This window comes from Hirundo rustica, chromosome 6, assembly GCF_015227805.2.
Source record: "Hirundo rustica isolate bHirRus1 chromosome 6, bHirRus1.pri.v3, whole genome shotgun sequence".
NCBI classification, from domain to species: Eukaryota; Metazoa; Chordata; class Aves; order Passeriformes; family Hirundinidae; genus Hirundo; species Hirundo rustica.
Genome location: NC_053455.1, coordinates 28,090,958 through 28,117,455, shown reverse-complemented (window position 1 = coordinate 28,117,455; position 26,498 = coordinate 28,090,958). Strand labels below are relative to the sequence as shown.

General features: G+C 40.9%; 2 protein-coding genes across 7 annotated transcripts in view; both read left to right on the top strand.

Moving 5' to 3' along the window:
- The window catches only part of LOC120754617 (cytosolic phospholipase A2 epsilon-like), a 33,518-nt gene extending 25,672 nt beyond the window's left edge, over positions 1 to 7,846 (top strand). For 2 of the 6 annotated variants that reach the window (XM_040068423.1, XM_040068422.2), the window contains exons 16-21: positions 49 to 186; positions 1,074 to 1,181; positions 2,207 to 2,395; positions 3,289 to 3,455; positions 4,202 to 4,388; positions 7,056 to 7,846. In XM_040068423.1, the coding sequence (XP_039924357.1) occupies positions 49 to 186; positions 1,074 to 1,181; positions 2,207 to 2,395; positions 3,289 to 3,455; positions 4,202 to 4,388; positions 7,056 to 7,366 (1,100 nt within the window). In that variant the 3' untranslated portion in view covers positions 7,367 to 7,846. The remainder of the gene's footprint in view (positions 1 to 48; positions 187 to 1,073; positions 1,182 to 2,206; positions 2,396 to 3,288; positions 3,456 to 4,201; positions 4,389 to 7,055) is intronic. The other 4 variants (XM_040068426.2, XM_040068424.2, XM_040068428.2 and 1 more) reach the window with 3 other exon arrangements.
- Positions 7,847 to 10,748: 2,902 nt separating this feature from the next.
- Positions 10,749 to 26,498, top strand: part of SPTBN5 (spectrin beta, non-erythrocytic 5) — a 128,526-nt gene continuing 112,776 nt past the window's right edge. The window contains exons 1-4 of the mRNA XM_040066761.2: positions 10,749 to 10,826; positions 10,968 to 11,419; positions 19,120 to 19,296; positions 23,627 to 23,825. Coding sequence (XP_039922695.1) covers positions 10,749 to 10,826; positions 10,968 to 11,419; positions 19,120 to 19,296; positions 23,627 to 23,825 — 906 coding nt within the window. The remainder of the gene's footprint in view (positions 10,827 to 10,967; positions 11,420 to 19,119; positions 19,297 to 23,626; positions 23,826 to 26,498) is intronic.

Sequence of the window (26,498 nt, the reverse complement as noted above, 5' to 3'; positions counted from 1 at the left end):
TTATGCCTCTGCTGCTGTAATCAGTTTGTCTTATGTCTTTTCTTTTAGAATGGGTGGAATTCACCCCTTATGAGGTAGGATTCCCAAAATATGGTGCCTTCATTCCTGCAGAAGATTTTGGCAGCGAGTTCTTCATGGGTCATCTGATGAAGAAAGCCCCAGAATCCAGAATCTGCTTTTTGGAAGGTGATTTGTTGTTCTGAGAAAAAGTAATATAAAATTATCTGCTCCTACACAAACCCTTCTTCTGAAATTAAACAGTTAGTGTGTTTTTATCTGCCAGGAGCAGTATATGGTAAAATACCAGAACTGATAACAGGTCACAATCTGCAGGATTTTTCAGTTCCTCTATGATCTTATTCATCTTAGCAGACTTATTGATTTCATCTGTGGTTATGCTTACTGACATGAGACCTTCACAATACATATATGTATTTGTGAGCAACAAAAGTTGTGTATCACTGCTGCTAAGTTAAGTCATCAGTTTCTTCTGCAGCCTGAGTCTCTAAAGTGCACCTTTTTATCTACAAAGTTCCTGCAACATCTAGCCCTGATTAATTGTTAAGGTAAAACTTCCATTTCAGAGTGCAGTTGGGTCATAATATTTATCATTTTTTTTCCCTCTTGCATAAAAAAAAGTGAAAGCAGTAAAGAAATCTTTCTTCCCTTTGAGAAATCAATCTCTTGCCTCATTGTTCTCTCTACTTCCACCAGCTGCATAAAGGAAAAAGGAAGTTTCAAGGGTTTTTTTGGGAAGTTGAAACTTTTGCCTTTGTGGACATTTCACTACAGCTAATGGTGAGGCGTAAGGCAGCAGCTTAGAATCTCTCTGTCCCTGGCTGCAATTTCAGATAAGGACCCAGGTCTTCCCTTCTGTGATCAGAAATGCTGTCAGGTCACCACCCCCTTTTTACACCTTGGCACTTTCTTCCTACCTTCTGTAGAATGATGCAGGGACATTTCTGCTCCTGTTCCCTGAAGTGTCCAGTGACACAGTGACAGTTAAATGAAAGGTTAACATCAAATTCCTTTGCACACCATTTATTTTCTCTCAAATACATCCTATGCCACAGGGATCTGGAGCAGTGTATTTTCCTTGAATCTCATGGATGCTTGGTATATATCTGTTAATTCAGAAGACTTCTGGCACAAATGGACACGAGACAAAATTACTGACATAGGTGGGTGATTCTTATGTGATTATCTTGTTTTATTGTACCTTTTTTCCCTTCTGTGCTGCTACTCTCTCACCGAATTTTTCAAAGCCCTTTTAGAACATTCTCTTCAGGAATTTCCATTATCCACATGTAAACCAGAAGGAAATTCATGCCATACATTACATATGGCAATTATTTCAGTTGTATGTGAAAAGAACCCACAGGATCCATCACAGAAAAATAAAAGAGACAATGGCTCTCTTGTGAGATGTTTTCTGAGCACAAGGGTGAAACTAGAGAAAAATATCCCTGTAGATGGATGATGCTCACATAGCATTCCACAATCTTCCAGCTCCTCTCTCTGAAGTTGAAGCATCAGAGAAATGACAGCAAACGACATCCCTGCATCTGAAGTCTACAAAACTTTGACGCAAACTTCAGTACTACAGGAAGTCATTCCAAACTAGTCATAAGGATGGGATTTGCAAAAGATGATACAAAATTAAGAAAGATCTGAATGGTCCATTTTCAAGGACAAATACACAAGACAAACACATTATAGAGAAAAAATGACAAGGAAGAGAAGTATTTCAAAAAGGCTTACTTATTTTAACTTCTAGCACTTGTGAGGGAGTAATTTCTGGTTGTTAAATCAAGGATTTTGTACTTGCTAGTGAGAAACATAAATTGTCTTTGTGTGGCTGAGAGATTGTTATTGTGTGGCTTTTTATGTGTCTGAGAGAGAAAATGTGGCATGGAGTAGCAAAGGAAGACAAAGTTAAGTGCAAGATATTTAATGGATAAAATCATAGCAAAGCAAAGCAATTTCTCATAGGTGAGGTGGACTCTTTTGCAGTACAAAGTCTTTATCACTGTGAAGTGAGAAGAAGAAAGGGATTTTTCAAAGCTAAAGCACATGAGATTTGTGAAAATCCTGGAAGTCAAAAGAGAAAGAAATCCAAGTTTTCCAAACATATTAAACCAAAGGATGACTGCACAGATTGACTTCAACAGTGAAACCACATATATAAACTGTTATTCTTCTGCAGAGGATGAAGCCTTTTTCCCTACAAGACCAAATGAGCTGGATACTCGAGTGGTTTGTCCTCCTGACAGCTTTTCAGAAATTTTCCGAGATGTTGCAATGCTACGTCCAGCAGCCTCAGAAATCCATAACTTCCTGAAAGGCCTCCAGATAAACAACAACTACCTAGAGAGCGAGTTTTCCAAGTGGAAAGGTATGGTGACAACACCCTGCTTTGAGTTGTAGTTTAAACTATCCTTGTGGAAAAGAAACAATCCTTAAAAAGTTATCAAGCTAACTGCTTTTTTGTCCCACTCTGATAGTGTTTGAAGCTGTTTGTTCCTGAAAGCTAAATTTAGGCAGCAGGAGAGGCTTCAAAAAAGGTTCTTTTAAAAAAAATCCTGGAAGTCTCGTGACTGATAGGTGAGAAGAATCCCAGTTAGTCACCCAGCATATGTCTGTGCCAGCCAGCTGCTGCTGTGCCTGCGACATGGCACTGGTGCTACCATGCCCTGGGTCTTGCATAGCCAAGGGCTGTGGCAGGGAGCTTTGTTTGCTGTTACATTTTTACTTCCAAGTTAAGATATAACCTTTGTAGCAGTATTCCCTGTCATCCAGGTAGGGAATCTTTTGTTGAGTCTGGCACCAGATATTCCATGTTAAATTGTAGCTGTGTGCCTGCTCTCATCGTGAGCAAGGCACACAACATATTCAGTCTTTTTACTGTGTTGAGCGAGAGAGGTGCAGTTTTCATTTGTTTCATATTAACAGGGAAGGGGGAAAAAAAAAAAAAAAAACAAACCAAACCCACAACAAAAAAACCCCACACCAATCTGGTCAGTCACACACAAGATTAATTAAGTCTATCTTTCTGAGTGCCAAGTTAATCCCTTTTAGTCAGAGGAAAGCCAAAGTAATTGCAGAATAAAGAGTAAAAGGAGGAAGCCAGATGAGGAACTGAGAAATGACTGAACTGCAGCCATCAGCTATATAGGTATGTCTAGGACCCAAGAAAAGTTGAAGTCCCTTTTTGTTAACAGTAGACTTTCCTCAGCGCTTCCCTTGAACTTGGGGACCTTCTCTGAAAAAAACGTGCTTCTTTCCTAGACTGTGAGCTGGACTCCCAGCCCAACCACCTGACAACAGCAACAGACTACCTCATCCTGATTGATACTGCCTTTGCCTTTGCCACCAGTTACCCACCCCTTATGAGACCAGAAAGGAAAGTGGATGTCATTTTGCATTTCAACTACAGCTCAGGTTCACAGACAGGGGTGAGTCTTGCATATTCCTCTTCACTGATTTCTCTGTTTCGTCACTGAGTTCCCAGAATGGCTGATCCACTACTCACAGAAATCTTTGCTTTTCCCCCATATCTGGGAAGTGTTGATAAGTTAACCGTTTACTGTTAACTGGGGGTCACATATCTTTATGGAACTGTACAGATGTTATCAGGAAGTAATAATTTAGTAAACTGTGCCTGCACATTTTTACATGTAAGTAGTTTGGCTGATTTGAAGGCAGTCAGAAGTAGAATGAATGAAGCTAATTGCCTTTAAACATTGTCTAATATTTCTCAATGCAATCATACATATCCCTATGCAAGGAAAAATGTACCTTCAGGACAATATAACTGCAACAATAGAAGGGTTTGATGCAGACGACCAGATATGCAAATAAATGCAACAACAGTTTGCATTTAGGAATGTTAAATTCCTTAAGAATAAAAAGTTATCTAAAGGCAACTTTTTCATAGCCAAATGTGAAACGCAGCCAATGTAGATTTTCAAGGACAGGCGTGTGTATATCAGATCCATTTCACTTAACTCTGGCCTTTCAAGTCTTAGCTCCATAAACAACCTATACCTAAATTGGGTAAATACCATAATATGTCAGAACCTGACTCTTGCCTCACAAATATCCCTAGTGAAATTAGATTTTTGGCCAAATCTTCCCGTGTGTTCTGATGTTTTCTTTTGTTTTGTTTTCTTTTGTTTTGTTTTCTTATTGTGGCAACAAGCCCCTGAAAGACGCCTCTAAATACTTCGCAAAACAGGGAATTCCTTTCCCCACAAATGTGCCAGATGATCAGGAAACTCCACATCTGAAGGAATGCTACATTGTTGGTGATAAAGAGAGCCCAGAAACGCCTATTGTGATATTTTTCCCTCTAGTAAATGACACCTTCAGGGAATACAAAGCACCTGGTAAGTTAAAAATTACCCATCACATTAAGAGAGCCAGTGGCCATTTTCTTCCTCGTTTTTTTACAGAATAATATCTGTTCTTTAGCTCATGCTGTTATAACAGGCTTGAACTCTCTTTGCTTAGATCTGAATCATATCAAGAAACTTAAAATATATGATTTTTCCTGGACAGTAGAGAAGCATGTGGGATTAGCCTTTGGCACATATTTTCTTCTTCACATATATTTATTTATTTATTTATTTTGGCTTTTCATAAGCAGATTGTATTTAATTGAAGAAAAGAATATTCTGTTTATCTGCAGTAGCAGAAATTAACAGAGATAATTTCCTCTCATACTTGCCATCCTCTCCTGTTGTAGAATACTCCAAGGAGTCTAAGGATTTCATTGTTTAAAATAATTTCCAGGCTTACAGTTAGGCAGATAACCTTGAAAACAAAAGCATGAACTAGTGAAGTGATGAAAATGTAACAGTGAAGCACAGTGAAGTGAGGAAAGTACAACACTGAGCCATTCCAACAGTGTCTGTTCACTTTGAAATTTAAAGAGTTTCAATAGCAACATTGCCAGTCACTTCTAAGCATATTAATTCTAAGTACCACATCCCACATGCCGTAATATTCTCTCGCTACCAAAGTCTCAGTTACTCCTTCTCGAGATGCTAAAAACATTGTGAGTTCACTTCAAAGCCCCACGGTATACTTGAAATATAGACTAAGAGTATTTTTGCATGTACACACACCATTCTACTCCAGCTCTCACCACTGTTCAGGTAACCAAAAGGTTGCTTTCTGCAGTTGCCCTTTGTAGAGAGAATTAAAGAAAGGAGAAAAGAAGAAATAAGTAGAAGAGCTGAGATTTAGCCTCTGTACTGCTCTTCTATAATGCACTGCTCTTTTGTATTGCTCTGTGAGGGAGTTTGCTTGCTTCCTTCCCCTCAAGAATTTCCAGAAATGAGGGATGCCTAGCCTAAGACAGTTACCTACTGTCAGGTATATCTACTATCAGGTGTACATCTGATGGTGTGCAGACATTAAATATCAACATATATTATCAGGGAGTCTAAAAAGGGGTGTTGCTAGGTATGCAGAAAGTTAATTTGAAGACCTGCCTGATATCTGTATCTTGCATACACTTGAGGCAAATTGTGTTGCCCAACCGGTTCAGCTGGTAGCTGCAAGATGAGATTAAACAGGAAGAGAAAGAAGGAGGGCCCTTGGCATGCCCCCTCCAGCAAAGTGTCAGCTGAGCTGGCATGAGAGGGCTCTGTGCAGGCAGTTTTTTGGGAGGACTGGCATCTTACAGCTGAGACCTGACCTCCATAGCAGCAGGATGGATGCTGCAGAAGGTCCTGTGAGGCTGGAAAAGGATGTCTGCCCTTTGTTAGTAACAGGCAGAGATCAGGTTAATTAATAGGGCTTCAGTACCATGCCCTAGCCCAGATCTAAATTGTACAGCATGTGACGTTTTAGTACCATCAGGTCAACAGGCAGTTTTTTCCATAGGCAGCTCATCCATCAGCTTGTCCAGAAGGGGAATTTAGAGTCTGGGCAGTAAACAAGTAAAACATATTCAAAATGGTTAACATTTGCACTGTTAGGCTATTCCACAATCAAGTAGAAAGGGAATTCTCTGTGTGAGACTCAGACTGCTTCAGTTGAGTGGCACCAGTTCACTGTAACTCTGTCTGCAAAGCTGAGAGGAGTACATCCATTGGACCCTGAGAGATCCTTCAAGGAAAATCGGAGCCCTCTGATCAGTGTTGTTAGATCCACATTGGTAGAGAAGATTCCCCAAATGCATGCAGTCCTGTCAGTGAGATGCTGACTCTTGGCAGTGCCTACCCCCTGTCATGGCTCGGGAGGTTCAGGGATCTGTGACTGTCGAGGGCTCTTGTTTGCTACAGTAACGCCCTCTTGGCAAGGCAGTGGTCTCACTGGAGGCTGACAGAAAAATTCCCACCTTTCTGATACTCTCCCTAACAATACTACCCACTAGTTCTGGGTTGCTATTGCTCTCTTTCTCTCATGCCAGTTGTCAGAAAACCAGAGGGTCTGTGGAAATTATGAGGAGGCATAAAAACGTGTATGAACCTGGTTTCATCTGGGAAAGAGTCAATTTTCTTCCTAGCAGCTGGTATAGTGCTTATTTGGGATCTGGAATGAGCATTATGTTCTTCATTTTCTGTCCCATTAAACTGTTTTTACCTCCACCCATGTTTTCCCACTTTGCTCTTCTGATTCTCTCCCCATCCCAGAGGTCAGGGTGTACTGAGCAAGCAGCGGCATTGCTTAGCTGCTGGCTGGGGTGAAACCGTGACATGGGATTACAGGATAGCTCACAGCACTGGATCTCCACACCCTCAGGTCCCTGCCCCACAGGTGGGATCTTCAGCCATCCTTTAGTAGGCAAAGGCACATACTGGAATCCAGTAATCTTCAGAATCCAACAAAATTAATTGACCTCTTCCCTTCCGAGAACCTATTTATTCTATGTACTAGCAGATAGATAGAACCTCAGCCTGCTCATATGCTGCGTCCCATCGGTGCAGAGTCAAGCAACAAACTGATTTAGTTTTGGGCTGTGATCCGCTATTTGTGCATGCCTGAGAAACACCCAGACCCTAATTGTTTTTTGCAAATTAACCAAGTTGTTGCTTGTCTGTTAGGTGTGAGGCGTAGTCCGTCAGAGATGGCAGACGGTGAGGTTGATGTTGCCAATGCCTGTGGCCCATATTACATAAACAATCTGAGCTATTCAGAGGAAAATTTTGACAAACTGGTGAATCTGAGTTACTACAACGTCCAGAACAACAAAGAGTCGATTCTTCGGGCCTTGCGTACGGCTGTGGAGCGGAAAAGGCAGCGTAAGAAAGAGCAAGCGCTGCAAAAACCACCCGATGGCTATGGCGGGCGTGTGCCTGACAGAGAGGGAACCCAGCATTTGGCTGACAGCCCAGCACCGGGGAATATGAAATAAAGCGTCTACGAGTCCTGTTGATGAAAAAGAAAAGGAATTTTATTAGGAAGTGAAAAAAAGCCAACGAACGCTAAGAATAGCACTTCATTTGTCATCAAAAACGTTAAGCCTGTCTGTCAGGGGAGGGAATAAACTCAAAAAACCAGCTCTTCCTTAATGAACTAATGTGCTTCCCTTGTTGACAACCTCAGGAGTGCAGCTAGGTGAGGCTGTGCTCCTGTGTACTTGCAGAAGGAACAAGGTTCCATGGACTAGGAAGCGTGAGAAGTTTACACTGTTTGTGTTCTACCTGTGCTATAGAAACGGAGGATTGGCAGTCCAGATATGCAGCAGAGAATAAAATCCATTGTCTCTAAAACAAAAACAAGGAAGCCATTTGTGAACTAAGAAATCTTTATGTGAATGTAAATAAATATTAAATTTATATAATAAACCACTTCTTTGGAGTAGGAGTTACAGCAAATAAATAGTTTTCATACCAAATACATGTTTCAGCCACTTATTTTAGGAGTTTCTTCCTCTACTAGCAAGACAAACACAACATGCACATAGCTCCTGAAAAATTATTGAAGAAGAAAGTATACCTGCTCCAGAACTAGATGTAAGCTAGTCCAGGATCCTGGGACCCCTTGAGTTTGGGATTACAACCATATCTCTATCTCTACAGGAACCGCTCATGCTAATTTATTTTAGCAAGCTGGATTTAAATGCTATTGATAATACCAAATGTTCTTTAATATTGATGCTATTAAAGTGCTTGAGACTATTACATTGAAAAGACACAAAAAACACAGATAAAGCAAAAAAAATGTATACTTAATATCACTTATGCAAATGTGATTTTTTTTTTTAACTTGCTATAGAGTATGACAACTGAAGTCAACAGAACATCAGCTTTCAACATTGATGCTTTGGTTGTGACATAAACATGTCTCCTTTCCAGTGAATAATCTGGGGTTTTGACAGATGGAATCTATAAACATCTATCTGCATTTATTCTTCTAATTTTTTTTAATTCACTGCTATTGTTTTATTTATTAGACACCTTATATCCACAAGCCCATGTTTCCTACAGGCTTCCCTGCTCCTCAATTCTGCTGTAGTATTCTTTGTCAAGAAATCCCGTTATCGTGGGCCAAAAAGTCTTACAAATTCCTTTGCTCTCAAGGTTGAGGGTCTCCTCCTAGGTGGTGCACAGAGATGTAACCTTCTGTTTCCCACTTGGGTCAGTGAACATTTACCTGCACTCAACAGGAGCCCACAGAGCTCCTGGACTGTATGCCCAGAGTTTATCTCCCATGGAAACGAGAGAGCAAAGACAGCAGTCATGTTGATGAATGCTGGATCTCATCACAGCATGAGATGGGATTTAGCCAGAGGGCACAGTCAGACCTGGGAATTTGGAAGCACTCCCAGGTTCCCATATGCAGTTAGAGCATTATTGTCTGAAGGGCAGAAATTATTTCACCGACAGCAGGAAGCATCTAGGCAGGAAGTCTGAAGCAGAACGAGGAGTGTGAGTGCAAACACTTCCCTGCCCTTCCTGCTGCTTTCCAGCCGACATGAAAGGGTCATGGAGAACAATGGGCACTTTACCCCATTTCAAAAATCTTGCATGGAATAATTACTCAGTATCTCAGTTTTTTATGTTCAAGAAGAATACAGAGGAAGATGCCAGGCCTCATCAAGGAGGTGGAACTGCTTCCACACAAGGAATGGATAGCTAAGGAATCTGCAACCTAGAAAAAGAACAGAAGGAGTGAAAGGCAGAGAAGAGAGAGATGTATGAAGTCGATGCATCTCTCTTCTATCACAAAACTTAGAGGGGATCTGACAAAACTAGCAAACAGTAGGTTTAAGCAAAATAGTTTAAACAGTGAGTAGTTCTGCACACATGTAGTTACGTTTTCTTGTTGATAAAATTTTCTGCATTCAAAAAACTGGTTGAGGCATTCACAAAACTGATTGAGGCATTCACTGGAAAAATTTTAGGCACTGAAAAAATACAATGGCTCTGTATCTGCCTCAGTCCTGCACTGAATCTTGAATTCCCAGAGACTCGGAGGAAAGTCTGAGGCAGTATTGTACCTGCCCTGTGAGTGATGTGAGTTATGTAAGGTTCTCCAGTCACTAAATACTGGATTTAGCACCACAGACAAGGGAAAAAGGAACCTCATTCCACATTGCAGTACTTAGGTTTTCCACAGCTCAGATATTTTTTCAGATAATTAATAATTAGGAGCAATTATACCTCTAAAGATGTGGTGATACAAGACTAATTTAAAAGAAATTACTGAAGTAAAATCGAGAAGGTGTAAGTAACTACTAGGATGACTTAATTACATATGCATTAAGCCATAGAGAAAGTAATGACAATTAAAGGAAAACAAAACCAAACTATGAAAAGGAGATCTAAAAAAAATGAGGAAATCAGTCAGCAAGACCCTGTGTGAAATGCTGTAAAATCTTTGGACTCAGCATGGAAATGGCAGCAAAAGAGTTGCAAAATATATGCACAGCTCTAAATAAAATGCAAAGCAAGGAACCAGTTAAATACCCAGAACTGAGCATTGCTAAAGTCTAACATCTGTTCTTTGAGGAACAGCATAAGAGAGGAAGGAGATGAAAAGAGCACATCTAAACCTGCTGATGTATTTAGAAAAGACCTAGAGCACACTGAGGAAATGCAGTATTCAATATGGAAATAAGGATGAAGAAAGTTACATAGATAAAAATGTCAAACAGTAGATGTGCTGGACCAGCAAAAGGGGATTTAAATTATATGGATGCTACGAAGGAGCAACACAAAAGGTGTATTTGTAATACAGTGTTTAAACAGAGTTTCAGCAAAAATTTTCACAGTTTTAGCAAAAAAATTCACTCCTTTTAACAACTAAGATCCTAAAGTTTTTTGGTGGTTTTTTGTGGTTTTTTTGTTTGTTTGGTTTTTTTTGTTTTGTTTTGGTTTGGGGTTTTTTTGTTTGTTTTTGTTTGTTTGTTTGTTTTTTGGGTTTTTTTGGGGGGGGTTGGTTTGTTTTTTTTTTTGTTTTGGTGGTGGTGGTGGTGAGCAAAAACATTAATGTCAGAGGACAAAAAAATACTTGTTTTATTGATTTCCCCAAGGTGGTAGTGTATCTGGTGTAACACTCCACTAAAACCTCCTGTAAAATCAGTGGGAATCAATGAGCAAGGTGATCGTCCTACGTGGCTTAACACAATGCGGGACCTAAGGTTAGAACTAATGTGAGAGCACACGTCTCACAGAAAGATTTCCATGTTATACTAAGATTTTTCACTGTGTTAAAACATTTGCTTGATGTCGTAGCTAAACACCACGGCGCTTAGTCACACATTTCTTTCGCATCCAAAGACAGCAACCATCATGAGAAAAACACGAAAAGCATTTGGGCGATTCTACGCTCAGATCGGAGCTGTCAAAGAGTTTCCGAAGGATTTCATCGCAAGGGGCTGAGATTTTAGCGCAGAGGAGCGGCAGGTACGATTAACCTCCAGAGGCGGACTTGTGGCAAAAGAAAAAAATTTAAAAAAAGAAATCCTCGGATTCGGGAAAAAAACAAAACCAGTCCGACTTCCCCTTCAGAAAAGCGCCAAACGCACCCTGCTCCCAGGGTGTGTACTGCGGGAGACGGGCCCCGCCCGGCCCGGCCCGGCCGCTGCGTGGAGCGGGGCCGCGCTGTGGCACCGCCTCTCGCCGGGCCGGGGCGGGGGCCGGGCGGCGGCTGCGTGCGCGGGGCGGCTCGGCGGCGGCACGGGCGGCGGCGGCGGCGCAGCGCGGCGGGACGGCAGCGGCGGCGGGATGTTCAGCTGGCTGGGGAAGCAGGGCGGCGGGCGGGAGCGCGGCGGCGGCACCGACGTGGTGCGGACGGTGACCGGCGGGCTGCGGGACCTCTACCTCCGCAAGCTGCTGCCGCTGGAGGAGCACTACCGCTTCCACGAGTTCCACTCGCCCGCCCTGGAGGAGGCCGACTTCGAGAACAAGCCCATGGTGCTGCTGGTGGGGCAGTACAGCACCGGCAAGACCACCTTCATCCGGTAGGTGACCCCCGGCGTGCGCGGCCCCGCCCGGCGCCCTGCGCGCCTCGCCCCCGCCGGCCGCTCGCTCGCCCGTCCGCGGCTCGCCTCCTGCCCGGAGTGCTGCTGCTGCCCGCGGCAAATCCCCCCCGCCCACGCTCCGGCCGCGCACCCCGCGGCGAGCCCGCCCGTGCGGGCAGCGCTGCCCGCGGCAGGGTGCCGGGGCCGGGCAGCGCCGTGCCGCTGACGGGCGGCGGGGCTGGCGCCTGCCCGCCCCCCCAGCCAGCCGGGCTTGCCGAGAGCCTCCGTGCTGTGCCGAGCATGGTGCCGCTCCCGACCCTCTTACACGCTCTGTAGCTCGCCGCTTGCTTCCTGTTAAAGGATATTACCTCTAGTTCATGTTCTGCTGAGAACGTGTAATCCTCTTGTCTACTTCCTCTTAGTTCTTTGAATCTCTAAGTTATTTCAGAGGAAAAGCAGGGGCTTCGTGCTAAAACGGCGTGACTGCCCCGCCCGTAAGGGATCGCTTGACCTGACGTCCTCCCCTTTCTTTCCCAAAAGTGGCGCGTAACGTGACAAGAGTTTGGGGCAAAAAACACGTGGTATCTGGAAAGTCTTCACTTCCATGTGCCTTTAGTTTGATCAATTACATTGAAGAAGCAGTGTCACTACTAAGGCAGTTTAACAGTGTTGTTCCTGTTGTAGTATTTCCTGTCTTTCCTCTATTCCTTTCATCTGAGTTTCTTAGTAACTCATTTTTATGAAGCTCAAACATATCTCAGATAACCGCAGTACTATTAATTTGTAAAGATTTTGTATGTATGTTTGAGTTTCCCTCTCACATGCCCCTTACAAATCAGTCTAAGGTTCTGCCCAACTCCGCAAAAGACTCTGAGGTGTCCCTTGGTTCACATTTTGACCTGTTTATATCTGAAGTTCATTATAGTCCTTCTGTAAAATTTACAAATATTTATCTTTCAGTCCCAAAGATTACAGGCAGCCTTTCCACAACCCTGTTTTCTTGCAGTGCAAAATACCTGCCTCCCCTCTCCACTGAAGATCAATGTTTACTTTTAATCACCTGAGAGCTTTCAGATGTTTAAAGGACTGATCATGTGTCTTTTCAGGTTTTACAGCTAGCTAATTGAAAGCTTGAAGTTGAACATGGCTTCTTTACTGATTATTACTGAATTCCCACAAACACATCAGGAGGTGTTGCTCAGAGGAATATTTTAAAAATAGAAATAGGGCTGTAATTAAAAGAAAAGAAACTTAGTTTCAGGATCTCCACAGACAGTCACAAGGTGGTGTGTGTGGGGAGGGGTTGTTGAGTTGGATTTTTCCAAAATTTCTCTAGGCATGACTCATTCCTTTTCTTCGTTAAAATTACGGTTGCCTTGTTAGTCTGTATATATTCCCAGATAAGTGTTTTTACTTGGCTTATGGACAAGGGGTGGGGAGAGCACAGATTGGGACGCAGAATGGGCACAAATATGTGCATACCAGAACTCGTTCTACCTGTCAGCAGCTTTGTTCTGTTATTTGCAATTCATAGAAAAAACTCTGTGTCTTCCCTCCTGAAAGAGTTTGCCTTGATTGAGGACACAGGTTCTTGATTTATGGACACTCAGCTTTTCTTTCATTTGTAGCCACCTATATTTGACTGAAGTATAAGTCAGTATTATGCTTATAAACATTAATATTCCTTGCCTTGGGTGTATTTTTGCCACCATTGCTTTGTGAGTAACTTGTTATTACTGTAACAATAAAATACTGAGCAAAAGGGTTGGCTAATACTAATGTGCAGTCTGAATGAGAAAAGGCCTATACTTTATTACAGCTCTTGCCAGCTTCTTTTTTTAGCATTTGTCAGTGCCGGATGAAGATGCCCAGAAAATTTTGACAGAGATGAAGTTTTCAAAGATGGTTTTTCGTGTGTTTTATTAAAATACTGACTTGATGCAAGAGGTGGCATCTACTGTGATGTGCCCTTCCTTTTACCCTCTTACCCCTGTCTGCTGTGCACATTTTAGGTAGCTTGCAGAGCAGTTTTATCTTGTACAAGTTATTGGAGAGGACAGGCATTGACTGTAGAGCCCAAGTCTGTATCTGTTATTGCTTCTGAAGGATCTCACTATGATCAACGTTCATTACATCAGTGTTCTTTCTCTATAGCATAGATAATAATTGGCTGAATCAGCGTGAAAAATTGCTCCACTGAAGATGGGCACTTAGACGGTAGTGTCACAGTGACTGTTACTCAAAATCCAGTTTAGAGGAGAAAAACAAGGGCAAAAAAAGAGAAGTTCTTGTATGCTGTGTGCAGGACTTAGAAGAAGACATGGGAAAATATTCTAGTGTCCAGGTCAGCCAGAAATAAATTTCCCCTCTGGTGGGCTGAATCTCCCATGGGAAAATGTCATACTCTCTCAAGATTTTTATAATCCTATATTTGTTGTAGATTATTTTTCTTAGAATTAAGTAGTGCTATAGGGGATTTGTTCCTCCAAACCTTTCAATAAGCAAACATTATTTTATATCTTAAATAAATAATTAAAAACTACTTAAAATAATTAAAACTGCTTTTTGTTCTCATTTCTTGACTTCACAGGAGAGCATATTACATCTACCTAAGTGTTTACTATTGGGTTTATGCGTGAACATAACAATTCTGTTTAGCTGTCAAATATTCATTTGGGATTTACTTTGATTGAGACGTTATCGTGAGAACTTCACATTTTCATACCTCTGACACATCCATATCCACCCAGTTCCTTCCACTAAGTCTTAATGGAAAACACTGATGTACCAGTGAGTAAATGTCCCTGGGGATTAAGATATGCAAACAAACACTTCCAGGTTTCTAACAGCTCTTATGTTTTTTCACTCAGTGCTGTTTATTCTCTTTGGCACTTGGAACAATGCAGTGAAACCAGTCAGCTTTGCTGTCTGAGGTGTAGTGTGGTGATAGTTTTATTCACATATTTGACAATGCTGACAATTCAAACAAATCCATCCAAATATTAATACTTGTCCAATTGTGTTTAATGAAGTGGGAGTATGGTGAGAGCCAGTTGTTACTTTACATGCAAGCTGCTTTGCCTTGCAGCTTCTGTGATTTTCTCAATTTCTCCTGCCTGTTTTAGAAAAAAAAGTGGGGAAAGGAGGGACAGGAGAGAAAATTGTACTGTATGAAGGAGAGATAGGAGGTAGTCGGTGCAAATAGTTTCATTCTGTTTAAAAGTGTAGGAGACTGATTTTTTTTTTTTTTTTTTAAATAACTTATCAACATGAGACAAACCAGAAACAAATTCCTCAGATTGCCAGGCTGTGCTTTTACTTTCCTCACAGGTATTACTCAGATGTTAAAAATTGTAAACTTCCTGCTATTTAACTCAGCCAGAGCTGACTTTTGTGAAAGCACCCTTTTGTATGCATAATGTCTGGAGCCTGCAAGTAGTGTGAGATCGCTTGTGCAGCTGCAATTATTTCTTCGGGGGTGAATTGGGAGGAACGTCCCTCTTAATTTCTTTGGGTGAAAGCTGTAACTTCTTCAACTAGCTCTATATGAAAGCTTTGACTTATTTAGAGCAGAATTCTTACACTAAAGCAAGCATCTGTGAGTTTTGCTGTGTTAAAAAAAAGAAGCAGAATACTTGGTGCAATAAGTAGTGTGGAGGTGAGCAGCCCTATAAAGGAGCCATGAGTTTATCTCTCAGTGCATCACAGGATATCGCTGTTCAGTGCTGCTCTGTCCAGCTCACTTGCTTTTGTGCATTACTGTGGCCTAGCTAATGCATTTGGACTTCAGATGATAATGAGTATCTTCGACTGTGAGTAATCTTTTCCATCTCTGGAACTTTGTGAACTAGTTTCCCATAGTCTGGCTATACATCTTGCAGAGGAACATAGATGAATGTTTATTGGCAAAGCTGAAAGGTTATAGTCCAGGTAAAAACAAAGAGAGAAGAATCAACAGGATGTCTGTTGTTTGATCTAGACTGTCTTTGGGGCATTGGCTATTTTTAAGCATTCTTCCTGTGAACCTTTTTGAACTCCTTCTCTGCTGAAAATTCCTGAGAAGAGCATGTAGTAGTAGATGCTGAAAATCCAGGTATTTTCCTGTGCTAATGTAGCATTTGGTACAGAAACACTGGCAGCTTTTCACTTTACAGGAAACTGCTCTTACCTTTTGTGTGGGTAGGTAAAACTGTTCTTTCAGGCTGAGAAGTGTGATATCGTGTGTTGTGGCTTAGTCCACCCCACAACTCCGGCTTGCAACCAAGCACCACACAGCCACTCACACCCTGCACAGAGGGATGGGGGAGAGAATCAGAATTGTAAAAGTGAGAAAACTCATGGCTTGAGATAAAGACAGTTTAGCAGGTACAGTAAAAGCATCACAGGCAAGGTAGAGCAAGGAATTCTTTCACTACTTTCCCTGGGCAGGCAGATGTTCAGGTATTCCTAGGAAAGCAGGGCTCTATCATACATAACAGTGATGTGAGAAGAGGAAATGCTATCATTCCAAGTGTCTCCTTCTTTCTTCTTCCCTAGCTTTATATGCTAAGCACGATGCCATATGGTACAGGACATCCCTTGGGTCAGTTGGGGTCAGCTGTCCCAGCTGTGTCCCCTCTTAACTCTTTGTTCACAGAGTGGGGTGAGAAGCAGAAAAGGCTGTGATCCTGTGTAAGTGCTGCTCAGCAGTAATGAAGACATCCCTTTATTGTCAACACTTTACAGCACAGATGCAAAAGGAGTAGCTATTGTCCCAGCCAAACCCATCACACTTGAGCACAGCCAGTGCTCAAGAACAAGTTTATTTTAGTCTGTACTAATTCTTGATGTGCAGTTGTAGCCAATATAATGGAAAATACCTGTGCTGCAGAGTGATTCCTGTGTCTGTTGAATAGTTGTACCAGGCAGAGCATTGTGACTGTTGGGTGGGGCTTGGTATTTGGAAGGAGGTCTTGCCTTCCTGGGTTGTTATTGCTATAAAGAGCTGGTTTTTTAAGCTGCCTTTATGACATTAACTTGGGAGTATCATTTTTATTCTGGTTTAGTCATTTCCATAAACAGCTAATCTGAATTTGCACTGTCGAGTTCAGAGCATTAAGAAGAGACGTTGGAAATCATGAAAGGTACTCTGTACTTGTTAACTCTTTACACGTGCAGCAAATTCATGAGCAGGCCATGAGATCACTTTTTTAGGCATCTAAAAGACCATCACCACTGAATTTGCTTAATCATGCCGTAATTTGCGAGCTTACATTAGATGGTAATTATCCTGTAACCCTGGAGGTGTCTGCTCCTGCATTTAGATCCCACCATGTAGTTTTCCTTGACCTGGGATGTGGGACTTCACTCCTGTGCATTGGATTCAGTGTATGTTCTTTACTGCTGCCCTTGGAGCATCTTCTTGTATATGTTGTCTGTCACCATGAGTTGCTACCTCTGTCAGCAGAAGTCTGGGAATGACAATTTCTATCAAGAGAAGAGCTTATTTACAAATCTCTTAGAGAGCCTTTCTCTTTTAAATGAAAGACAATGAGGAAAAGCAATGTTAGGGATAAAACATTTTATCATGTCAAGTTAAAAATTTTATTTTAGAAGACAAAAGTGTAATAGATATTTCAAAATCAGAGCTGTAGATAACTCCAGTCTGGAAAATTTTAGTGGCTTCTGTGAGTTTGCCTTGGATGTTTTAGAGAACTCTGGTTCTGCAGTGATATCTTGTGAAGAGGTGGGAACACACTTTGTTGTTTCACGTGTTTTGCTGTTTGCCACAACACTTGATAATCCTGGATTTCCATGGGGGGTTCAACTGGTGAGCAATTAAAGGAGTTTTGTCTTAATTTCATTTAGATCATTTCATGATCAATTTGTACAGTGAGGAATCTTCTGCATTTTACAAACCTGTGCGGGCAGAGAGGTTTGAGTGTTGTTTCATTTGCTTTTGGAGAATGGTCAGTTTTATTTCCCTGTTACTATGCATTATATACAGCTTATTCTAGAGATAAAACAGATTGATTTGGCGTGTTCTGGCATGATTTGGCATGTTGTGGCATGATATGTTCCTCCTTCCTCACAAGTTTTAGTATTGGCATTTTTGCAGTTTCTTTTTTGGAAGCAGAAAGCTACAGGAAATCTCATGTAAATAGCTGTTCCATGCTCCCCAATCATAGGTTGAGCTAATTGGAGCCAGTTTGCTAAGGCTAGTGGAAAACAGTCTTTGAAATATGTAACATATTTAGTTCCTTAAATTCAACATGATCTATAGAAGTTGTGAGTGCTTGGATACTTTATTTGAAGACAGAGATTGTTCAGCAAGAGATAGATATATAGATAGCATGGAAAACGGGGGTTTTTTGCAGCAAAAGCAGCCAGCAAGTCCTCCCAAATCAGTATTGATATAGGAAATTATAGCAGAATAGGCATAGCACTGTTGGATTAAGTCCAGAATAAACCTTTATTAAAAGAACAGTTTCAGTATAAATTTAACATAACTAGTGCTGTTGTTGTATGCAGGACCACCACCTGTGCCTGAAGAATTCTCATGTAAATCCAGTTTTGATTATGTAATTGCACTTGATTAAAATTGTGGTGGGTTTTTTTGGTGTGGTGTTTGGTTTTTTTTGGTGTTTTTTTTTAAGAATTGCAGGGTGACATTGAAAAAACTTTGTTTTAGTCTTGAGCGCCAAGATGGTGCCGTCGTGACTGAGAACAATAACACTCAAAGTTAAGCAGTGTTGTCTGTGTCTCTGTGAAGGATGGCAGTTGCCATAGAATGTGTGATGGAGGGAGGTTTGCTCAAGGGGCTTGGGGCTGCTTTTACTTCACACTTGCAGTCCATGAAGGGATGCAGACAGGCTTTTTATGTAAATAAATTCCCTGGTTCCAGTAGGTTTTAATACTTATATACACAATTCTTCAGACCCTGTTGTCTGGAAAGTCAAGGCTCGGCCCTCTGAGTATGTGCTGTCTGTGTCTTCTGTCAGTGGACTACTCAAAGGGAGGTGCAAGATGGTTTCTGATGGTGTAGCACTGACTTGATGCCTTTTGGAAGTACTTTACTGTTAGGCCTAAATTTCTGCAGAGCTGACTTAGTTAACCGTTAATTTTCGATGTGCAGGTCAAAAAAAAAAAAAATTCCACTCTCAAAGAGATAAAATTTTATTCTGTCAATATGGTTCTCTTTGCCTCTGATAGGATGAGTTAAAGTTAGTGAGATCATACCGAGTTGATTAGAGGGTTAGATCTGTCAGCCAGCTGAATCTGCTCACAGGCAGCTTCGAACCATTCCCTTTTTGTACCAGCAGCACTGACACGGGCTTGAAAACACTCAGAAAAACAGCCGTGTGTCGTAGGGTAACCTGCAGCACTCGGATCTTTGGTAGAAGCATCCGCTTAAATGGTTGAGGTGCTGCAGTTGAGGGAGTGCTTTTCACACTGTCTTTGTAAAGGGATTTACTTTATCCTTTCATCTAGATGTTGTGGAAAACAAATTCAGTTCTCTTCCTCCTTCCCCAGTTAACAGAAATAATAAAATGCAGGTAAATGTAATCTTATTCTTATAGAATATGCATATCCTTGGGAACTTTCAAATAAATTGTAGGTACTTGCTTTTGCCATGGATCCCAATCATTCATTCTTTTGGAATATTTAAGTATAAATATAGCTATTGTGTATAAATACATTTATGTATTCTCCACCTCCAGATACCTGCTCGAGCAAGACTTTCCAGGCATGCGGATTGGTCCAGAGCCTACCACAGATTCCTTTATTGCTGTAATGTATGGAGAAACAGAAGGAAATGTTCCTGGAAATGCCCTAGTTGTTGATCCTAAGAAGCCATTCCGGAAACTCAGCCGCTTTGGAAATGCATTCCTGAACAGGTGAGATCATCTTGCTTTCCGTCTTCTGATGATTACATTTAAATTTTGGCATGTTCTGTTTTGAACGGCATGGAATAAATATTCAAATACAAGCAGGAGTGGTGGCAGTTGGGGTGAAATAAATTTAAAAAGTCAGTACTAGGTAGGGTGGCGTTATCATAGAGGTATTCAGTTATCTGAATAGAAAATAGTTGTTAAAACCAGTTCACAGAAAACTGTAGAAATGATTTCTTGGGTAACTTCTTTGTGAGGCATGACACCGGGTAGAACTCAGGATAAGTTTATGCAAAAATTCTACTCAATAAAACGGATAGGTTAGTACTAACTAACCTATTAAAAACTACATTCAAAAAAAAAAAAAAGGAAACAAATGTTTTCCTTTTGGTGCTATCTTGCCTCCTTTCCACTGATTTCACTGGATATCTTGGAATAGCTATTTAAAATTGAATTGCTGGGATATGTAAAAAGACCTGCAAGAATGGAAAAGATTCGAATGTGCCCCACGGATAAAATAAAACCTCAAGCTGCTAAGTGTTTATTATCACCTGGGTGTTTGGGCAGTCTGTAGACGACGGAGATAGTGTGAGCTTCTGCTGTAAAAAGGGAAGAGTTGTTCAGGGGTTGTGAATATTTTGATAGTAAACTTAAGTAGCATGCTAAATATTTCCAGTTGAAAGTTAGTTACTAGTAACTCTGTTCTTATTTTCTGAGCAATCACCTTGTTTTCTTCTTGTATTTGATGGTAGCTTGACATGGAGGCCTCACTTTGCAAGCCAATTAATCTAAATTGGTTCTTTTTAACAATAAACTTTCCTGTTTGGCTAATAAATGCTGGCATGCATGTTAAAAGTTCATCATGTACAATTTTATCTATTGCTGTGCTTACTCAAAGAAGAAAGTTTATAGCCGCTTACAGTTGGCTTGGCTACCGCTTTGCAGAGATAAGAATATGTGCAGTGGGAAGCTGTAGTCAAGTCCCATTTTGAGATGATCGGCTAAATTCTGTCTTCCAGATCACTATTCTGTTTCTCTCTTTCCTCACCTTTGTCGTCTCTCTACAAAAAATTAATATAATATAAATGATATAAATTGTATTTTGCATAATATTCAAATATTTGCACAGAACATTTAATAATGGTGTGTGTTTGCTTGGATGAGTGGCGATGTAATTTTTTGCCTAAATCATTTAACTAGTTGTGTCAGGTTCCGACTGTTATGCAAGCAAGATCATTGGCTAGCTCAAAAGAGGTACTTTCAAAGTAACTGACTAAATTATTCCAGTTCTTTTGGTGACTGTGATATTGTTATATTGAAGTGCTGTGAGCACCCTTATCTTTCCCAACAGTCACACTTACGTGTTAGTTATTTAGCAGAAATCTAGGTGCTTATCTTTCCCTAGCATTTTTCAAAACTTACCAACTCCTTTCTCTTTATGACTTCACTTACATGAAATTATCTTAGGCTTCAGTATCTCTGAGTTCCTACCAGGCTACTCGTAATCATAGTACATATTTTACTTTGCCTTCTCTCATTTGCCGTGCTGATAATTCTTTTTATCTGATACTGCATTTTTCACTCCTGCCTTAACAGAGTTTTCTCTACTTCCACCCACCCTGTCCTATTCCACACCCACCCCCCCCCACCCCCTTTACTTTTTAAAATGGTTTCCCAATCCTAGTGTTTTGTTTTATGGAGGAACTTAAGGCTATGAACACTTAGACTATGAGGCTGAGTGCCCTTTTCATCCAAGTGTAACAATCCAAATGACAGGAAACAGGGACTGAGGTAATGGAAAAAATGAAACAAACAAGAACACAGTATCACAATCAAGGCTTGTACTTAGTAATTAACTGTGTTAATTTATTGATGTTACCTTGCTTTTGTCTTTTTCCATGACCTCTTCTAATTGTCCCCTGTATCTCGCTGCTTGTGGGAGGTGTTCTTCTATTAATCTCTTACTTATCCTGTATACTTTCAAGAAAAGTTGGGAGGAAATGGAAGGTGGACAGGACCTAGTGTGCCCTTAAATGCTGGTGAGGGAAGAATACTGCATTATACCAGAAAGGCACATAAATATATTAGTGCTGCTGAGAAGAAATGCATGGTCCTGGTCTATTTTGATGTATCATAAGAAATTACAGTCATCTCATTCGTACAACTGTTTCTGTAACACTTTTTCTTTAAGTGTCTCATTCAGGTGGATAGTATGTAGTTCTGTTTTTTATGATGCAGCACTTACATGACCTGCGTGAAATGGTATGTTAAGAATAAGTCTCAGTGTTGAAAAAGAGGTATTCAAATACCTATCATTACAGTTTTAAGAATATTAGTTTGAGGCAAGATATTAATCCATCTTTCATCTTTATCTTATGGACATATTCTAAAAGCTAACAGGCAGTTAATTCTGGGTTCGTGCTTCTATTTCCTATGTGTTTACCACGTACTTTTCTCCTTCCATTGCCACTAATGACTGCTGCAAAGATGGCAGTGTCTGCATTTCTGAGGCCTGTAATTCTCTATTTTCTCTCATGGTCCTTTCCAGCTGTCCCAGTTTGGGTGGTGCCTGTGTCAAGACACTGCTGTATTGTTCAGCTGGCATAACGGTGCCTTTCTTCCCATAAGATAGGTCTAGAAACATCTTGGTAGTACTGAACAAGCATTGGGCTTTCGAAGGCTGAATGAGAGTGATAAGAAAAAACATACATGAAAATTCAGTCTTCACACTTCCAAATTCATGAAAGCTGCTTCATGCTGTACATACTAGTGATGTATGCATTTTTGTAATGGTTCACATGATTAAATGTATCATCTTTGTCACTTATGCACATCCACTGTGCTTCTACGTAATGTGTTTGCTTTGACATAGCCCTGCCTTTAGGTTTTGGCAAGTTCGAATAATGTGATTTTCTCAAATAGTTCCTCACTGCTCTTTCAAAATATTCTTAAGCTAGTAGAAAATTAGCCCCTAGTGGAAGAGTTTGCTTCAGATGTGAGGTATTTTCTACACCTGGTGTCCCACTAAACAAGCAATACATTTTTACATGATGTTTACATACCCTCAGGTTCTATCAGGTGTGGGTTGGCTGCTGTTTCCTTATGTCCTTTTGGGTTTCAGGGAAAGGCGCAGGTGATGCTGCCATTTCTCTTTTATCCAAGAAGGAACACTGAGGGCTTTTGTTAAAGGCTCATTGCTAGAAGCTCTCTTACAGAACAAGGTGAAGTGAGTTGTTAGGACTACTTTTTTACCCATTTTCCTTTGAGTGATTTGTACTGTATGAAATAGCATGAGAGTTTGATACAGTTTACATTTTGTATCTGATATTTGACTGGCTGAACACTTCCTAACTCAGATTATCCAAGATACGATTTCCTGTCTGTGATACCCTGTTTTTTGAGGCAGTGCGTTGACGTAGGGCAGCCCCATCTTGGAGCCTGAGGCTGCAGCTTAACCCTGTGTGGGGCAGCCTCGGAGGAGGAGCCTGGGTTACTCCGTGTGCTCCTTAGTATGTTCGGCTGCTCCCTGATAAGAAGATTAAGCTCTTATGCAAATCTCTTAAAGGCAGGTTATGATGAAGGGCAGGGAAGTTCTTCAGTCATTAAATATCCCAGAAGTGTCATTGTAGCTTGCATGTAACACGCCAAGTGTTCTGCAGGGCGCTCGGAGGCCTCGTGAATTATTTATTTTTCCCTAAATACCACCATTGAATTTGCCTCCGTTGCCGAGGCAGGAGGTTATTGTTTAGAGCATTCTGTGTGTAATTTGAACTCTTGCTTCTGGCAGTGGGATAGTTTTGGCTGGGTTTGCGGGAGAAATACTGGTGTTTTTCACTGGTGCCCCAGCTGAGGAGAGTGGTGGGTCAGGGAGCAGGGATCACTCAAACACTGCTAAATCGGGTGAGAGGGAGATGTGGCAGGGACTGGAACATAAACATATTGTCAGTATGACTTTCTGCCATAGTCCTTTTTTCAGTCTTTGAGTTTAGGCATAAGCTGGAGTACATGAAGAATTTTCTCTTGTGTGTACTAATTTCGTCCTAGCAAAATGTTGCATTTAAAGCCCAAGTTGTCAGCTCTTGCAAAATTTGAAGTCTTATCAGCACTTGGGTGTACAGTTTTACAAGGTTCCCCTGTGTTTTCTTGTTTGAGAAGTTCTCTTTGTAATTTTTTCTTAAACATGTATGGTTGCGAAACATAGAGGTTTGCTGGGATTCTGAAACTTTTTTGAACCTCACTTGAGTCTTCCTTAATCAGATATATAATGGGGAGCTCTCAAGCGACAATCTGTGAGCTAGAGCTATTGTTAATGGGTTTTTTCCCTCCTTTCCTGCAGGTTCATGTGTTCTCAGCTACCAAACGAGGTCCTGAAGAGCATCAGTATCATTGACAGCCCTGGCATTCTCTCTGGAGAGAAGCAGCGCATCAGCAGAGGTGAGTTGCAGAGCTTTATAGTAACCAAGCTTGCTAAATTTTTTCTTCTCTACTGGGCAAATCAGGATCCCAATCTTTGGGAAGCCTGTTTTACTGGTACTGTACGGTGCTCTGTCCCATACCTTCATACTGCCAGCCCTGTACAACCTGTGCTTTAAGGCTGTATGTTGGCTTGGGAATTTTTTCCCTTGAAAGCTGGTGGGGTTTGGTATTTCTGTCATCCTGCTGCTATGGCTGCAAATGGCTGCACTTGCATGGTCTGTTGACTAATTAGTGCTGTGTCACTCCTGAGAAAAAGCCTTGTTTTCATCATTTTAATTGCATTCCATGAAGTAATAATGACTCTTGTATACTATTGAAGTTCTTGAATGAAGAAATATTTCATAATAGCTGTAGGTTGGTCATGTCTGAAAAATTTGGGGGTGGGGCTATAAATAAGGTGGGTTTTTTGTGGGCACAGCTGCTAGAGCTACTTCTTAAGGTTGCTCAGTCATGCCATAATATAATACAGTCAAAAGAGGAAGTCAAGTGGTAGAAGGAGAAAGAGCAAATGAGAATATTTTTAATAATATGAAAATTCTGCAGGGAACTAAGCACTGTTTATCAAGCTGTTTTAAACATTAGCCTGTCTTGAGAAACTATTTAAACAGAGCAGTATAATGTAAACAACTTTCTTCCTTGCGTTCTTTGGTTGCATTAAAGTGCCTGTCGCTTTTCTGTGGAGTTGTAAATGGTAGTGGTGTCGGGTGTGGCTTATGCTGCCCTCTGTTTTCAGACCTTTGCTTAAGAAATGGAAACTTGTGTTTCATGTCCCTTGTCACAGGGAAATAAACAATTCTTGTAACATATCACACCTGAGATTTTTTGAGGAAATCCTGTACAAGCACAGTATATGGTAGCTATACAACAATAATCTTGTTTTCATAATAAGCTGACAGAATGAGAGACTATCTTCTTGGGGCTGTAATCTAAATTATGCTTACCTAGTAAACTGGTCTACCAGATGTGTCTGGATTCTTTGTTCAGTGATGTTTTTTTCCTCTTTATTACTCATAGTCATGTAAAGCACTCATCATGAGGAGTGTGCTGGACTTTCCTTTTTGTGATGTGTTGGTGAAATAGTAGAGATGAACAGCATGAGAGCTCTGCATCTCTGCAGGCAAAGGCTTGAATGTTGTGAAACCAGAAATAAAACAAATACTGCATGTTGGAACTCTTATTTTAGACAAAAAAAAAAATTGAGTGTATAACTAATGATTTTTGGTCCTGAAAAAGAAAAATCTTCTCATAAAATGTCCACAAAATATTTAGATCCCAGTTTACACAGTCTGACAAAATCAGTGGTGGTCTGCTTCTCTGCTGTGGATTCCAGCCCCCTTTTTCCTCCTCAAGTTAAAACTAGGTGCATCTTGTTATGCCCCTTCTTTTCTGTTAAATCAAGAGGAAATTATGTTTGGCAGCATTCAAGTATCTGTTGCCGCTTTTGTGATAGTAGGAAAGGGAGGATGAAATAAGCAGAAAACTAGAGTATCATATTAATATGCCACTGAAAAAATGAACAATTGTGTAACCAAATCCAACACCATTAGGTAATGCTGTGGAAGTCTCAGACTTCCAAATGCAGGACAGAGTTGTGTTTCATTCCAGGTTGTGATTCACTGGTGGTCCTGTGTTGCCTGAAGGACCATGACTCTTTGCTACCGTCTAGAATTGCTCCTGTGATTTAACAAAACATGGCTCTTTTCCCCTTATGGCTCAGAAACTCCTTGTCTTGATGGCATGTGCCTTACCATTTGTTACAACCTAGCTGGCCTGCTGTTTGATATGATAGACTTTCACCTAATTTGATGTAGCTTAGTGATTACCTCAAACTCTTACCTGTTTCACAGGCTTTAACTTGATTAGGTTGCATTTCATTTTTTTTTTTTTTCCCATGTGTTAAAGATTGTCTTGAACGGGTCTCTTGTCATAGTTCTTTTATTGAAGTGTGGTTCTCCTGTATGCTGTTAGGTTTAGCCATGTGTAAACTGTGGTTGTACCAAATACCAGGTTTTGGGAGTTGGCTTTAGAGCACTGTTCTCTCAGTGTCCAAGGCTTTGAGGGCAGGTTAAATAAACATTTCATGTACTTAGGTATCAGCACACAAGAAGTTATCTTCAAGTGCCTAGGCGTTTATTGCATGCACATATTCCACGCTATCATGATTAGAAATTACTACACTCAACCTTGGCTGAAATACTGCATAGTCACATATGTTTCCTGTAAATAGCTTTTGGGCTGCTTGTGCAGTTTGCATATAGGTGGTTTTGTGGAGCACAAACTTGACTTGTCCTGTGATGCTGCACACAGCAAGGTTTGTCTGACCTGCTTCCTGAAGGAGTCAGTCTGACACGAACATATTTATGCTGTAAGTCTAATTTAGTAGTATTTGAAGTTTGAGTTGCTTTGATCGCTTTCTAAATTAATATGTGCAAATGTAAGCAGGATTGTACAAGATGTTTTCTGCTATCCCTGAGTGTGTCTCTGTCAGAGAGGGTTCTCCTTTCTAGAAGTTTAGTTTGTGTCTAACATTTGTAAGCTGCAGCTTTTCTTATTTAAAATATTTGATGGAAGAATAACATTACAGGGCTTCAGTGTAAGACCTTGTCTCTGCTGTTGTTTTTTTCCATCTCACTAGGTACTGCTTAACTATTTACCTATGAATGATTGTAACATCTGCATAATACTAAAATTTGACAGGTATCACTAGGAGTAAGTTGAAGCCTTCTGAGATC